Source organism: Centrocercus urophasianus, unplaced genomic scaffold (assembly GCF_019232065.1).
Source record: "Centrocercus urophasianus isolate 14NV4802_14NV808 unplaced genomic scaffold, USGS_Curo_1.0 seq_24, whole genome shotgun sequence".
Taxonomy (NCBI): Eukaryota; Metazoa; Chordata; class Aves; order Galliformes; family Phasianidae; genus Centrocercus; species Centrocercus urophasianus.
Window position 1 is genome coordinate 416,956 of NW_024884800.1, and position 13,033 is coordinate 429,988.

The 13,033-nt window shown below is 50.1% G+C and overlaps 1 protein-coding gene across 2 annotated transcripts in view; it reads left to right on the top strand.

Moving 5' to 3' along the window:
* AR (androgen receptor) overlaps positions 1-13,033 on the top strand; it is a 45,802-nt gene that overhangs the window by 27,598 nt on the left and 5,171 nt on the right. For both annotated transcript variants that reach the window (XM_042824795.1, XM_042824796.1), the window contains exons 3-7: positions 1,798-1,914; positions 7,415-7,702; positions 11,399-11,543; positions 12,326-12,456; positions 12,608-12,765. In XM_042824795.1, coding sequence (XP_042680729.1) covers positions 1,798-1,914; positions 7,415-7,702; positions 11,399-11,543; positions 12,326-12,456; positions 12,608-12,765 — 839 coding nt within the window. The remainder of the gene's footprint in view (positions 1-1,797; positions 1,915-7,414; positions 7,703-11,398; positions 11,544-12,325; positions 12,457-12,607; positions 12,766-13,033) is intronic.

Sequence of the window (13,033 nt, forward strand, 5' to 3'; positions counted from 1 at the left end):
AAACACTTGCAGGATAATAAATAGCACTGAAACTCAATATAGCCTGATTTCCATTTAATCTGCTCCTACAGAATCTGTAAGGCATATGGCTTGTATTATGAGCCGAGCTGAGTATGGAATGGCATGAAGAATATCAGACAAATCTTGATCCAGTGAACGTGTTCAGACTTGATACCAAAACAGATTAGGAGTCAGGAAGGGAAGTTCCTTTTTGGTATGTGTAGCAAATGGAGCAGTGAAGAAAATGAGATGAAATCTGGATTTCTGGTGGCTGCTGTCTAAGCAAGTGAGAAGGTGAAGCTAAGATACATGCACAAAGTAGCTTCTTCTGATTCTCTTTAGCACCCTGGAAGGTGCTGCTGTGCAGGATCTCAGCAAACACAGCTCCAGTTTTCTCCTGATGGCTGCAAACGCAGTCCATAGGATACAGTTATTGGTGCCAACATGGCGAGACCCACAGCAGCAGAGCTTTGGGACAGCAGCTCCTTATGCTATGAGCTCCCCATTACCAGTCTGTAAGCTGCAGGCAGCAAGCCCAATTAGCAGGAGTGGGCAGCATCAGAAGTAACTCATCCCCAAACAGCACTGCGAAGGGAATTGTGAGCAGAGAGGGAGCTGCCTTCCAGGGACTCAATTCTGCACACTGCAGAGATGTGCAGCGGTGCCTGAGCAGCTCCGTGGTCACCTGCAGCATTCTGAAGGCTCGTTGGAAGGAAAGCTGCTGTCACTAAAGAAAAGAGCTAAGCAAGAGATGAAAGATGTGCAAACCAAACTAACTTTATCTTAGTTATGCTTCATTAGGATTTAACTGTTATTTATTAATTAATTGGTAGTGGCAATGCTAAGTCATGGCCTGATGTAATGATGGAGCACCTGGTGGGAAGGCAGGGCCAATCCAAAGCTCAGGTGTGTGCAATGCTGCTGAGTGACCAGGAGGGATGGAGCCAGGGATCCACCCCTTCCCAGCCCTCATTTAAGGGCTGGCAGTGGAGGTGAGGGTATCTTGCTGGAGATCCCTGCCTACCTGAGGTCTTCCAAATGTAAGCAGCTTTTTACCTTCGTTTCTGTGTCTGTGACTGCTGTGTTTGGGTTTGTCTTCATTTACCACAGCCAAAGACTTTGTTTCTCTGCTATTATCGCTGTACTTTCCATCACATAATAGCATTACATACTTCTACCGTGCTGTGCAGCGCAAGAGTGATTTTCCTCCTCTAAAAGACAACCTCTGAAAAGTGCACATGAAGATGCATGGTGGCATCTCTATGCCAAGGCATATATCTGGCAGCGCACACCTTCCGTAGCAGCAGCTGAAGAAATGTGTTGTTTTTTTTATCCTACTTCCACCCGAAGTTTTCTGGGGTGACTTGAGAAGTTGGCACTGACACTGTCACCTTCTTTCCTTTCTCTATTTCTTCCTCTGGCCAGAAAGCAGTGCTAGCTGCTCGAAGCTCACTGGTGGCAGCGCTCTGCATGTAGGCAGCGTGCCCTGTGGGAATGGCTGTGCTCACTGTGCTGGCTGGGAGCTTTCCCTGCAGCCTAGGAGGCCATCTCTGAGCACCGTGTGCTGCTGCCAGACTCTGGGCTGCAGAGCTGTGAGAAAGGAGAGGCGGTTCTGAGTGAAGCCTCTCAGCACTGAGGTGCAAAACCAGCGTTGCTGTTGGCTGCCACGTGAGCCCAGCGGATGCTGAGTGATACTGAGACAACGAGAGCACGTTTCTCTTTTTGAGTCTGGTCTGCTTGGTGCCCGCCACCCATCTGCCATTCCTTCCCATCTGCCATTCCTTCTGGTGTTTCTAGGTAAGCAGAAGTACCTGTGTGCCAGCCGGAACGACTGCACCATTGACAAGTTCAGGAGGAAAAACTGCCCATCTTGCCGCCTGCGGAAGTGCTACGAGGCAGGGATGACTCTTGGAGGTACGTACGGATGGTGTCTGTTGGCTCCTGCTGTGTGGTTATGTGGGAGTGAGGCTGATGGACCATTGGGAGCTTCTGGAAACAGCTGCATGTTTCTACTGCCCAAACATTAACTTCGTTATGTCTGTGTTTCAGTTTCAAGAAGTGTTCTTTTCCTTAATTTAAAATCTCATGATCTGAAATAATGTCTCAGCAACCGGGTGATTGGGTTCTCGTCCAGACCAGAGCCTCTTCAAATAGCTTGCTCCCATTTTAATACAATTTTTCACAGGCAGAAGTAGGGAAAAGGATGCTTTTCTTTATAGAAATTCAGCCCCAGCATTTGAATGGGTGTTGTTGTAGCTCGTCTGTGTTCTCAATCATGTAGCTCTACCAAAACTGGCACAAAACCTGCCATTTTCTGTCCAAAACCTAGAATGTCAAGCAGTTATGCTAGCGAGTGTCATGTTCCTGCAAATAGGCCCATTTTATTGCCTGTAATGTCAGTGTTGCCAAATAGAAGTTTCAGTGTGTCCTGGGCTCAATTTTCTTTCTTTCTGCCTCAAAAGCGTGCAGAACTTCAAGGTGCTGCTCCCAGCACCACTGCACGGCTCAGCTTTGGGCTCATTTGCTGTGAGGATGGAAGTGGAAAATGCCCCAAGAAATGCGCTGGGGAGGAGAGACCCCAGGCAGCTGAGTGCAGGGGAAGCACAGCTCGCAAGTGAGATGCAGAGGATGGGAGGCTCAGCACAGCTGGCAGCCCTGCTGTGCCAGGCGTGTCAGCGTTGGGCCAGTGCTGCTGGGCTGTGCAGTTCTGCAGAGAGCTGTGAGGATGCAGTGTTGGTGTGAACAGTTTACTACTGGAAAAGTCCTGGCCTACAGCTCAGGCAGGTTTTAATGTTATTTCTGGTTATCATCTGGTTTTAATGTTATTTCTCCCCAGGACTGTTCTTGCAGCTCTGCATGTTCGCATTCAGCAGACGGGAACCCACCTGCTCCATCCGCGCTGGCAGTGGTGGGAAATGACTCTGAAGCAGTGATGGAAGCACAGCTCCTGGTAGGCAGGGCAGGCAGTGTGCTGCTCTCCTCCCAGTACTGCAGAAGCAGTGTGAGCACTGAACCCCTCCCTTCTCTTTTTTTTTTCCCCTCAATTTTTCCCTGAGCTTTTCGGGTCACCCTGACCTGTTCTGCTCAGTCTGTTTCACATTTGGTTTGAATGTCAGCTTAAAGGCAATTGTTGCAAACATGCCTGCTCTGAGTTTGCCCGCAGTTATTTCTCCCACAGTGGAGAGCCACAGCGTTTGGAAATGCTTCCAAGCTCTCAACAGTTGGGTTTAACTGCTTGTTAATTAGTAGGCACTTGCAGGGTATAATAGAGCTGGGCATGGCCAGCACAGCCACAGCTCGGAGTATTTTAATGGTGGGAGGAAGTTGTGCTGAATGCCTTATTTAGGGCTGTCTGCTTTGACACAGAATGGCAATATTTTGAAGCATTTTGTTATTGATTGGGATCATCCTGACCTGAAAGCTGAAATCCGTTAAACACAATCTTCTCTCTCAACCAACTCTGTAAAGCCAACGAGAGATGAAAGTCAAAAAATAAAAAGCCACCGAAGCAGTGCTGGTGCCAGCCTCGTTAGCTCAGCCCTCCTGGAGCACGGCTCTCTTTCACTCTCTCTCTCTCCCTCCAGCACCTCTCTGTGCTGCAGTTCCAGGTACCTTCACAGATGTGCAGCTTTGCTTCTGCCCAAGCACACAGGACCAGCGCTGCTGCACATGCAGGCATGTGGATGCCCGTACCCTGCACCTGCCCTGCAGGGGCAGCAGGACTCAGCCGTAAGCTCCTCCTGCCCTTGGGCTGCTGGCACATCTCAGCCGTGCTGCGTGAGGCCCCGGGCTGCTCCTGTTCCCAGCACTGCTGCTGCGTGGCTCTGTGATCCCAGCGCTGTGCTCTGTGCTGCTCCCATGCTGGGCAGAGCTCCACGCCTCCACCAGTCATCAGCCGCAGGGCTGGAGGCTGCTGTGAGACATGCTGGTACCCTGCGGAAGCCCGAGGTGTGAGTCAGACCTGTACTTAGCCCCAGTTCAGCTCTGGTTACCACTGTCAAAAAGCTCCTGTCTTACAAACATTCAGTCTTACTGCAAGCATTACTGGCACAGTGAGGTGCTAGCACGTTTTGCAGGCTGTTGTGGTGGTTGCTTACACTCACCATTGTGACAGATGTTCCAGGTTTTTCATCTCACCTGTTCTGCATTTCCGGCAACTGGATTCTTTTATTACAGGTTTGCTCGTCTGACTGAAAAACCACCTTTTACTGAATTTCTGCCCCCTGCAGTGTTTTTTTTTTTTTTTGGCTGAGACATAATAACCCCTTAGCCTTCTTCACAGCTATCTAGATAACATTCATTATGTTTTTATGCCAGAGAATATTGCCTATTTTTATTATTTATGTGCCTTTTGAAGTTTGCCATCGCCTCGTTGTATTGCAAACAACCCTTTCCCGTATCAGCAGCACCAGTGATAAGAGCAGTGCTGAGGTGCTCCCCAGGTCAATATTTTCTCCTTTGTGAATGGGGACCTTGTCAGTCCTGCAGCCACTGAGCTGCACTGGTGCTCAGCTTTGTGTTTCTCCATCAGCTTTCTGGCGAGTGCAGGATGTTTCTCTGGGTACCTGCTCCCTGGGAAGCAGACAGATCTTGTCAGCAGACCTGCTTGGTGATCAGTCCTTAAGGCTCATTGTTATGTTTCCATCTCTGCATTGCCCTATAACTGGCAGAAACTTTTCATTTTCTTTCTGGAATGAATGCAAACATGCACTAGAGCGGGTTAAGAGCAACCCTCATAAGGGCAGCCCTGTTTGGTGTCATTTCAACATTTGTAATTACTTTTGAGAGGTATTACCTGGGCGATTCAAAGTGATTTCAGCAGTAACAAATTGACTTTATATCATTTTAGTTGCTTTGGTTTGTTGATGTTGTTGTTGTTTTTAATTAATGTGGGCCAGGCTGAGTCAGATCTCTTATATGGCTCTACTATGCCGGTGCTATTGTAATTATCAACTAAAATTATCCAAATTTAAAACTGTGCCAGAAAGAATAGTGGTAGGATTGACGGGATGGCGTTTTGGTGAGATCTGTGTTGGTTGCTGCTGCTCTGCCCAAAGCTGAAGTTGGATAACAGTGCCTGGAGCTGCCGAGACCTCCAGGACCTGCCTGGAGAAAGGCGCTCTGCCCCCTGGCCCAGCACTTGTGCGAAGCGAGTGCTGGTAATGCAGAGCTCCTCAGCCAATTCTCCAGTAAGTCCTGGCTGAGAGCCGGCCAAGTTCGCTTCATTAAAAGGTGTGGAACTTCCTTAATTGCTATATAAGGGACTCCGCTGTCATTTTGCAATGATTAATGCTTTATCGTGATACTACGTAATTATAGTCATCCAAGGGTGGTTTTTTTCCCTCCTCTCAAGTTCATAACATGCTTTATAAGTGAAAGAACAAAGCAGAACCTCAGATGCGCTGCATGTGTGATTTGCTGAGCTGATAACAGCGAGCTGAGGCTTCTGAGCTGGATGTGCCCCCTAAGAAAGCCCAGAGCTTCACACCCTGTGTAGGGAAGGTTTTGCCTGCCTTGGCTTGTCCTGGGACAGAGGTGCAAGAGAACAGATGTCCTTAAAGAGGAAATCAAACCTGGGTATCTGTTTGCTGCACAGTCACCAAGGAAGTAATAGCATTAATGAGCACTGGAGATGTCTAAAATTAGGGGAGAGAAATCCCACATCAGATGTTCATAATGCTCTTAGTGTATTTCAGAGATGCACTCAAAGAGGTGGCTATTTTCGGCGTTCTTGCATTTCCTCTCTTTTCAATTCTTGTTCCTAGCAACTACTGCATAGCAGCCGCCACTGGGACGGCTCCTGCTCAGGGGAGGCACTGAAGCAGTCTGTGCACAGTGTGTTAGGCCAGGTACCTGCTCACATCTCAGCGTTTTCAGATTTAAAATAGACGTGAAGATTCCAGCAGGGCCGTGTCAGGGGCTGGGTTTTGGAGGACAACCCGTAGCTCCCGACACAAAGCATCCTACTGAAGGCCACAGATGTCTGCCTGCATCATAACTCCGAGCCTTTCTCCGTCTGCTAATAGCAATTCAGCCCTCTGTGGAATAAGAGCTCTGCAGTACACAAACATAAGGTTCCTCCATTTGGAATAGTTATTATCTGACTTCAGTGCTGTCTGTCCCCTCTTTGAGTTTATGAGCGCGGTCTGTGAGCCTGGACTATTATTTGTGTGCTCTTTTCTTACCGCAATTCAATTGAAAATGTTGAAGAAAAAAAAGGAAAAAAATTGCAATATTTAGACTGGGATGTGCTTGTGTTCCATACAGCACCGGTTTGGCTTTATAGGTTCCCAGGCCCTTACTGGCAGTTCTTGTTTGCGTTTGGAAGATGGGGTTTGGTTGGTTTTTGTTTCCTTGAGCCCACGTCTGTGTTCCCCATCGCGCCCCTGCTGCAGGCGGTGTGGCCATTGGACGGCTCTGCTGCAGTGGATGGAGGTGCCCCAGAGCCCCATGCAAACAAACACTGAAGCACATAACGCCACGTTGTAGCCTTGCTTTCCCATTGCCCTCTTTTAATTTTATTAGTTTTCCTCTCCTTTTTCTGCAGAGCAGCCTGCCTTAATCGTGGCAGATCATCCAAAGGCCGTTCCTTACAGACCAGCGTTCTGAGCTGATTTACAGAGTTGCTCTCTCAGCTGACATTTTTATGTTCCGTTGCTTATTTTTCTAATTACAGCTGAAAGGAAATTTGAGATAAGTATCATGTAATGTGGGAGCCAAAACCCCAAGGACAATTGGTTTGATGTTATATTCTCTGCTTGAATTAAGCGATCGGCTTTTTTTTTCCCCCTCTAATTAATTAGGGCTTTTTGTAGTCAGCGAAGTATGAAAGCAGTTCCTTTCAGCAGCCTGCCAATCTGCGCTGTGCTGAGCACTGTCCTGCAGGCACTGGGTGAGGTAGCTGCTAACAATCCAAGAACTCGGAGGTCTGGAGCTCCCAGCGTGTCCCAGAGCGCAGCAGCACTGTAGATCAGAGCTGGTGCGCCACAACCGGAGCACTTTGTCCATCTGCTGCCTGCAGCCCCGACCCCGTGGGCTCACTGCATGGAATTCCTTTTGATGCTGGCTGATGGGATCCCCACTTGAGTCAATCCTCTTCTCTTTTCCCTATTCTTCTTCTCCATTTCTAACCAGGGGTTAGTATGAGAGCAGTTGTGGCTGCAGATGTAAATGGTGCTTGTTTTTCCCCATGTAAGTTTAATGAACAAATGGTTTTCTCTGTGCAGTGTGCTCTTCCCTTTGTCCATACGTGTTGCCTGTGATGCTCTGCTCTCCCCACACTGCCCATGCTGTGTGCATTGCTACGGCTCATCACTCTCACTTCTGCTGTTAAAACCGACAAACCTGGTGGAACTAGAAGCCAAGAAACCTTAAGTTTTTCTAAGTGTTGTGCTAAAGTTTGTCCTTTCCACAGCCCGCAAGCTGAAGAAGCTGGGCAGCCTGAAGACACAAGACGAAGGCGAGGCAGCCAGCTCATCCAGCCCCACGGAGGAGCAAGCTCCTAAGATGGTGATGACACATGTCAATGGCTTTGAGTGCCAGCCCATTTTCCTCAATGTGCTGGAAGCCATCGAGCCCGCTGTGGTGTGTGCCGGCCATGACAACAGCCAGCCAGATTCCTTCTCCAACCTGCTGAGCAGCCTGAATGAACTCGGGGAGAGGCAGCTGGTCTACGTCGTCAAGTGGGCAAAGGCTTTGCCAGGTGAGGACAGATGGATCAGGTCCCAGCTCTGCCACCATCCCAACAGCTCGCCGTTTGCTGTGTCTCAATGGGGGGCTCACAGGGTGGTCTGCAACCCGTACTGCAGAGCCACGTTTCCTGGGAAGTGCTCCCATGAGGTGTCTGTGCCTGTAACCTCCCTGTAAGCCAGATTTGTCTTTTGGTGGCTGATCCATGGGAAAGGTGGCCAAGGTGTGACAGTAAAGGCACTCAAGCCTTCGGGTTCTGTCTGTGCTGTGCCCTGGCACACGGCATCACACGGGCATGCACCATTTTCCCACCACGTGTGAAGGGACGCAGTTAATTAGAGTCTCAGGGTCCTGCTTCCTTTCCATTCTCACTGCAGTGGTTTTGCACCACTTCCAGGGCTGTTTGAATCAAACCTGCAGAATTCTCTGAACAGAAGATAAGCACCTGCACATTATGTTCTGTGGGTGCTGGGCAGTCCTCGTGTGGCCGTGGCCCTATCTGCAGGCACTGGGACTGCTGTGGGGCCGTGGTGCCCTTGGCCTCCATCAGAGCTCTGCACAGCTGTGCTGTGTGTGGGGATGCTCTCGCAGCTCACCCCTGGCATTGGCCGTTCTCCTAAAACTGCTGACAGCACCTCTGTGTGCCCCAGTGCACGGAGCCCCAGCAGCTCACTGCTGCCATTCCTACCAGCTTCACTGACCCCAAGCTGAGGCACTGCTGATCTGTTATCTGCAGCTTTCTCCTGGTGGTTCTGTGACACATGCTGACATCAGAGCTCAGCAGTAATAACAGCAAGTTTACCACTTAGTCACCCTCTTGATTTTTTCCGGGGAAGGAGCAAACAATGATGGCATTGTTGCTGTTCTGTGCTCCAGGCTATGGCTACGCGGTTCCTTTGCTTCTGCCACGCTCTGGCTGCTCTGCGGGGAGGTCATCCATGAACAAGGAGCAGTTGGTGGCTCTGGTGGTTGTGGGTGACGGTGCGGGCAGCCAGCAGAGCTCCCCACCTCTCCACAGCCTGTAGCGTCCTGACAGGTACCAGGGATGATCTGCTGGCCAGAAGTTCCTGAAGCTGCCCGTACCCTGATGCAGCGGAGGTGCTTTCTGCCCTGGGATCTGCAGGCTGGTGGGGCGGCCTGATGCCAGATGGGCACAGAAGACGGTGATGTGTTGGAAGCAGTGCAGGTGGAGAAGTAATGAAAATAGAACCCAGCCAATTTAAACCAGTGGGATGTTGGTGTTTTTAGCAGAACAGAAGAATTTGCACTGGGTCTGCTGGGAGGCTGCGAGCCTGTAATGAGCATGGCTGGCAGAGTGGGGCCGGGGGCCTGGGGCACAACACTGCCTCTGCCCCTGCTGCCTGCTTGGCACAGTGGCTCTGGCTGCCCCTGCAGAGCAGCCCTGTGCCCGGCGGAGGTGTGAGCACAGTGAGTGCTGTGCTGTGCTGGGGGGCAGTGGCATCTCCTGCCAGGCAGCATCGTCCCGGTCTCTCAGCATTGGATTACTACTGGTAAATGGATGGGAATTAACCTTGCATCTCACCCTGAACCCGTATTCCTGGGGCAGTTAAGAGGTCCAAGATGTTGTTGCACTGCTTACAGCGAAGTTTTAATATCCTAGAGTGTCAGAGACAAGACTGCCATGAGTAGGAGTGTTTCTGAGCCCTGCCTGCCATGTCAGGCAGAACCAAACTGTGCTTTCCTTAGAAAGGTTAACTAACCACAGCTTGCCAAGAAAGCTTCTGGAACACAGAATTCAAGTTCTGGTTAGGCCCCTGTTATCCCTTCACTGTATGTATATAAAAATGTTGGTAAGATGTTACTGTTAATTCAGATCAGCACTCGATTGCTTTCATTTAAAAATCATTTTAACTGGCTGCGAGTGGGAAGCCTTAATTCATTCCCAAAGGAGCTGGGAAAGCATTCTGTAAAGAAGGAACTGCTTTGCAGGGAGCAGCAGGGAGGTGCTTCTGACTGGGGCCAAGCTGCCATTGCAAGTACTGCTGCTTGTCGCAGACGTTGCAAATTTTGGTGTGCCTGCTGTGTCAGTTGGGGCCTTTTGGGTATCACAGCCCACCCCTCACTTGTTTTCTGATTCAAATCTGCTGCCTTGCCCTGTGTTTAACCCGTTCTGTAACTGTGAGGATGCAGTGGATTGTGTGTGTTTTTTCATTCTCTGATTATCACATTTCCAAGGTAACAAATGAATGTTTATTTTTATAGAAACGCTGCTTTAGGGAAACATGAGGTGCTCAGTTGTTGATCACTTAGGGAGAAGTAATTCTGACACAGCACTGTATATCAAGAGAGAAGCTAAAAAATTTGCTTCTTAGCTTTGCTACTTTATGGTTATTCACAAGAAAAAGATTATGCTTTCATCTCTTTACAATCATCCATAAAGGTAATATTACTTTTATGGCGATTGCTTTCTGCAGAAGATATCAACATGTGTCTCTTCAGCTATGCCATACCAGAAACTCGGTGATGTATCATGGCCATGGTTTTGTGTTTTCCTTTAGCAGTGGTGTTGGCCATACATCGTCTGCCATGCCCACAGACAGCAGGCTTCCAGGGAGGGACGGGGATCCAGCAGATACATGGGGAGATAACGCAGTGCTTAGGGGAAAACCAGTCTGAGTGGGTAAGAAGTGCAGCCTGCAGGGGCTCATTGGTGCTGCTGGTGCTCAGTGTGCTGCATGTGGACACAACCCCCCAGAGAGGTCCCCCCCTGCTTGCCCTCGCTCTATTAATTCCCTCTGAGAAGAAGAGAAGTTTTTCCCTCAAAGAGCAATTTAAAAGGGGAGGAAAACAAAGCCTGTTGATTTTGGCAGACGATGATACAGCACACTGACCAAATGTGTGCCCTCATGGCTGCGGCGCCGGCGCTCCTTCCTGCAGGCGCCATCTCTGCAGCAGCACAGCTCCTCTGAAGCCCCTCTGAAGCTGAGAGGGCAGGTGGTATGAAGGACGGTAGCGGGTATGGAGTAGGAGAATATTCCAGCATGCTGTCACTGTGTGTGACAGTACAGCAGTAGGCAATGAATTCATCTCTGAACAGACATGCTGCGTAAGTCAAAAGGTGGTTTTTGCAGCATGTAACAATTAAATACGAGATTCCAGCGTAGATATGTCTTAGAGATGAATATGACTGATTCTGTGCTGCCTGAGCTGCCCTCTCTGTACCCATGCTCTGCAAGCACACTGCATGCAGCTCCTGGAGATTGCAGTCCTGCCCGCAGGCAGCTGGGAGCCCTGGGGGTGGAGGCACCCACTGGAGGCAGAGGGGATCTGGTGCACACAGGCTGTGCTGTTTGGGCGGGTGATAGGAAAGCTGGAAGGGGAGCAGACGGGCCTAAAGCAATCACAGGCAGCAGTGAAACATCACTTGTGCTCGTTTGCAGTTGACAGCTTTCCGAGCAAGAGACAGATGCTCGCTTCAGTGGAATGTAATTACGCACTGTGGATTATAATTACACCCCAGTGGTGCTGGAATTGTTTTAATGTTTGATTGAGATTACATGCCATTTTTCTCAAAATGAGAAAACGGTGACTTTTAAGAGTGCCAAAATTTCACCGAAAAGAAGTAATGATTAACGAGGACTCAGTTCTGCCTCTGACTGTTGCTGTGTGAGGACGATTCCAGGAACTGCCAGAGCTCAGCGCAGATGTGTAACATCCCTCTGCTGTGCTTTGTTTCTCTTTTGAACAGGATTTCGCAATTTGCATGTGGATGACCAGATGTCAATAATCCAATATTCTTGGATGGGTCTCATGATTTTTGCCATGGGTTGGAGATCTTTCACTAACGTCAACTCCAGGATGCTTTACTTTGCTCCAGATTTGGTCTTCAATGAGTAAGTGCCAAATGTCAGCAGTCTGAAGTTTGCCTTGCCTGGGTCAGACTGGATGAGAAACGAGAACCAGGCAAGGGGGTTTGCTGTACTGCCCAGTTATGGGATGTGCAGCTGGGCAATTAGGCCCTGGGAGCTGATCCAAGCTAAGAGGGGCTGCAGCAGTCTGCAGGAATGATGAGGACAGATGCAGTATCTCCCTGTGCCTTCTTTCAATTCCCTTGCCATGCCCTCAACAGCACCAGCCCATGGTGGGGGTGTGAGGGGCTGCAGTGCTGCCTGGCTCCTGGGTGGGGGTGGGCGCTGATTCCAGCAGGCTGGGTTGGTTACAGAAGGCAGAAGTGGAGACAAATGCACGCTGTGAGCTCCTCCAGCTCCTGATGATGTCCCTCTGGTGCAGTGTCATGTTTGAGTTGAGTAGGTTTTATTGGCACTGAGGCAGAAAAGCTTACAAACAGTAACTAAGTACAGCAGTGAGTAAAGCACAACTGCTGTGTGAGGGCTGAGCTCAGCTTCGTGTCCCTTCTGTGTAACTGAGTGGGGTGAGTCACTGCAGCTGCTTCCAGGAAGGCAGGGGGTCACCCAAACCTGGCAAAGCCATGCAGCCATCCATCCTCAGACACGCAGAGTTATGCAGACATGTTTTGGAAAACCCTCCTCTCCTACCTTCAGGCCTGTTGCTGTCAGCACCCTCAAAGCAGAGCTCAGTCCCATGCCAGGATTGTGCCAGTGTCCTTAGGCACAGCATGAGCCACCCTCCACCCCCGTGCCCCTTCTCCTCCCAGGTACCGGATGCACAAATCCAGAATGTACAGCCAATGCGTCAGGATGCGGCAGCTGTCCCAGGAGTTTGGGTGGCTTCAGATCACGCCCCAGGAGTTTCTCTGCATGAAGGCTCTGCTCTTCTTCAGTATTAGTGAGTGCTCACGTCCTCCCCTCAGCAGACCTGGGCTGCAGGGAGCAGCGGAGCAGGGCTCCATGCTCTGCACCGACAAAACTTCCCTTCTCCTGTGGCTCTCTTCTTCTTTTGGGGCGACTCTGACAGTTTCCCATCCCTGTTCCTCCAGTTCCAGTGGATGGCCTGAAGAACCAGAAGCTCTTTGATGAACTTCGCATGAATTACATTAAGGAACTCGATCGGATCATCGCTTGCAAGAGGAAGAACCCCACCTCCTGCTCTCGGCGGTTTTACCAGCTCACCAAGGTCCTGGACTCCGTGCATCCTGTAAGAGCGCAGCGCGGTGCCTGCCTGGGCTCAGTTAGCAGAGAGAATTGGAGCGCGGGAATTTGGGAGTGCAGCAGGGAGGGATCTTGTCCCTGCAAGAGCGTTGGGAAATGGCGTAACCGCCCTTGTAGACATGGACACTGTGTTCATGTTCGTACCTGCGGTGGCTTCTTTAGTTTCTTTTATTGGCTTCTGTGTGTTGCTCATCTCCAGGAGCAATCCTGCACACTGCCCTGGCTGCATCCATGTGCTCCCGGATGTGCAGAGT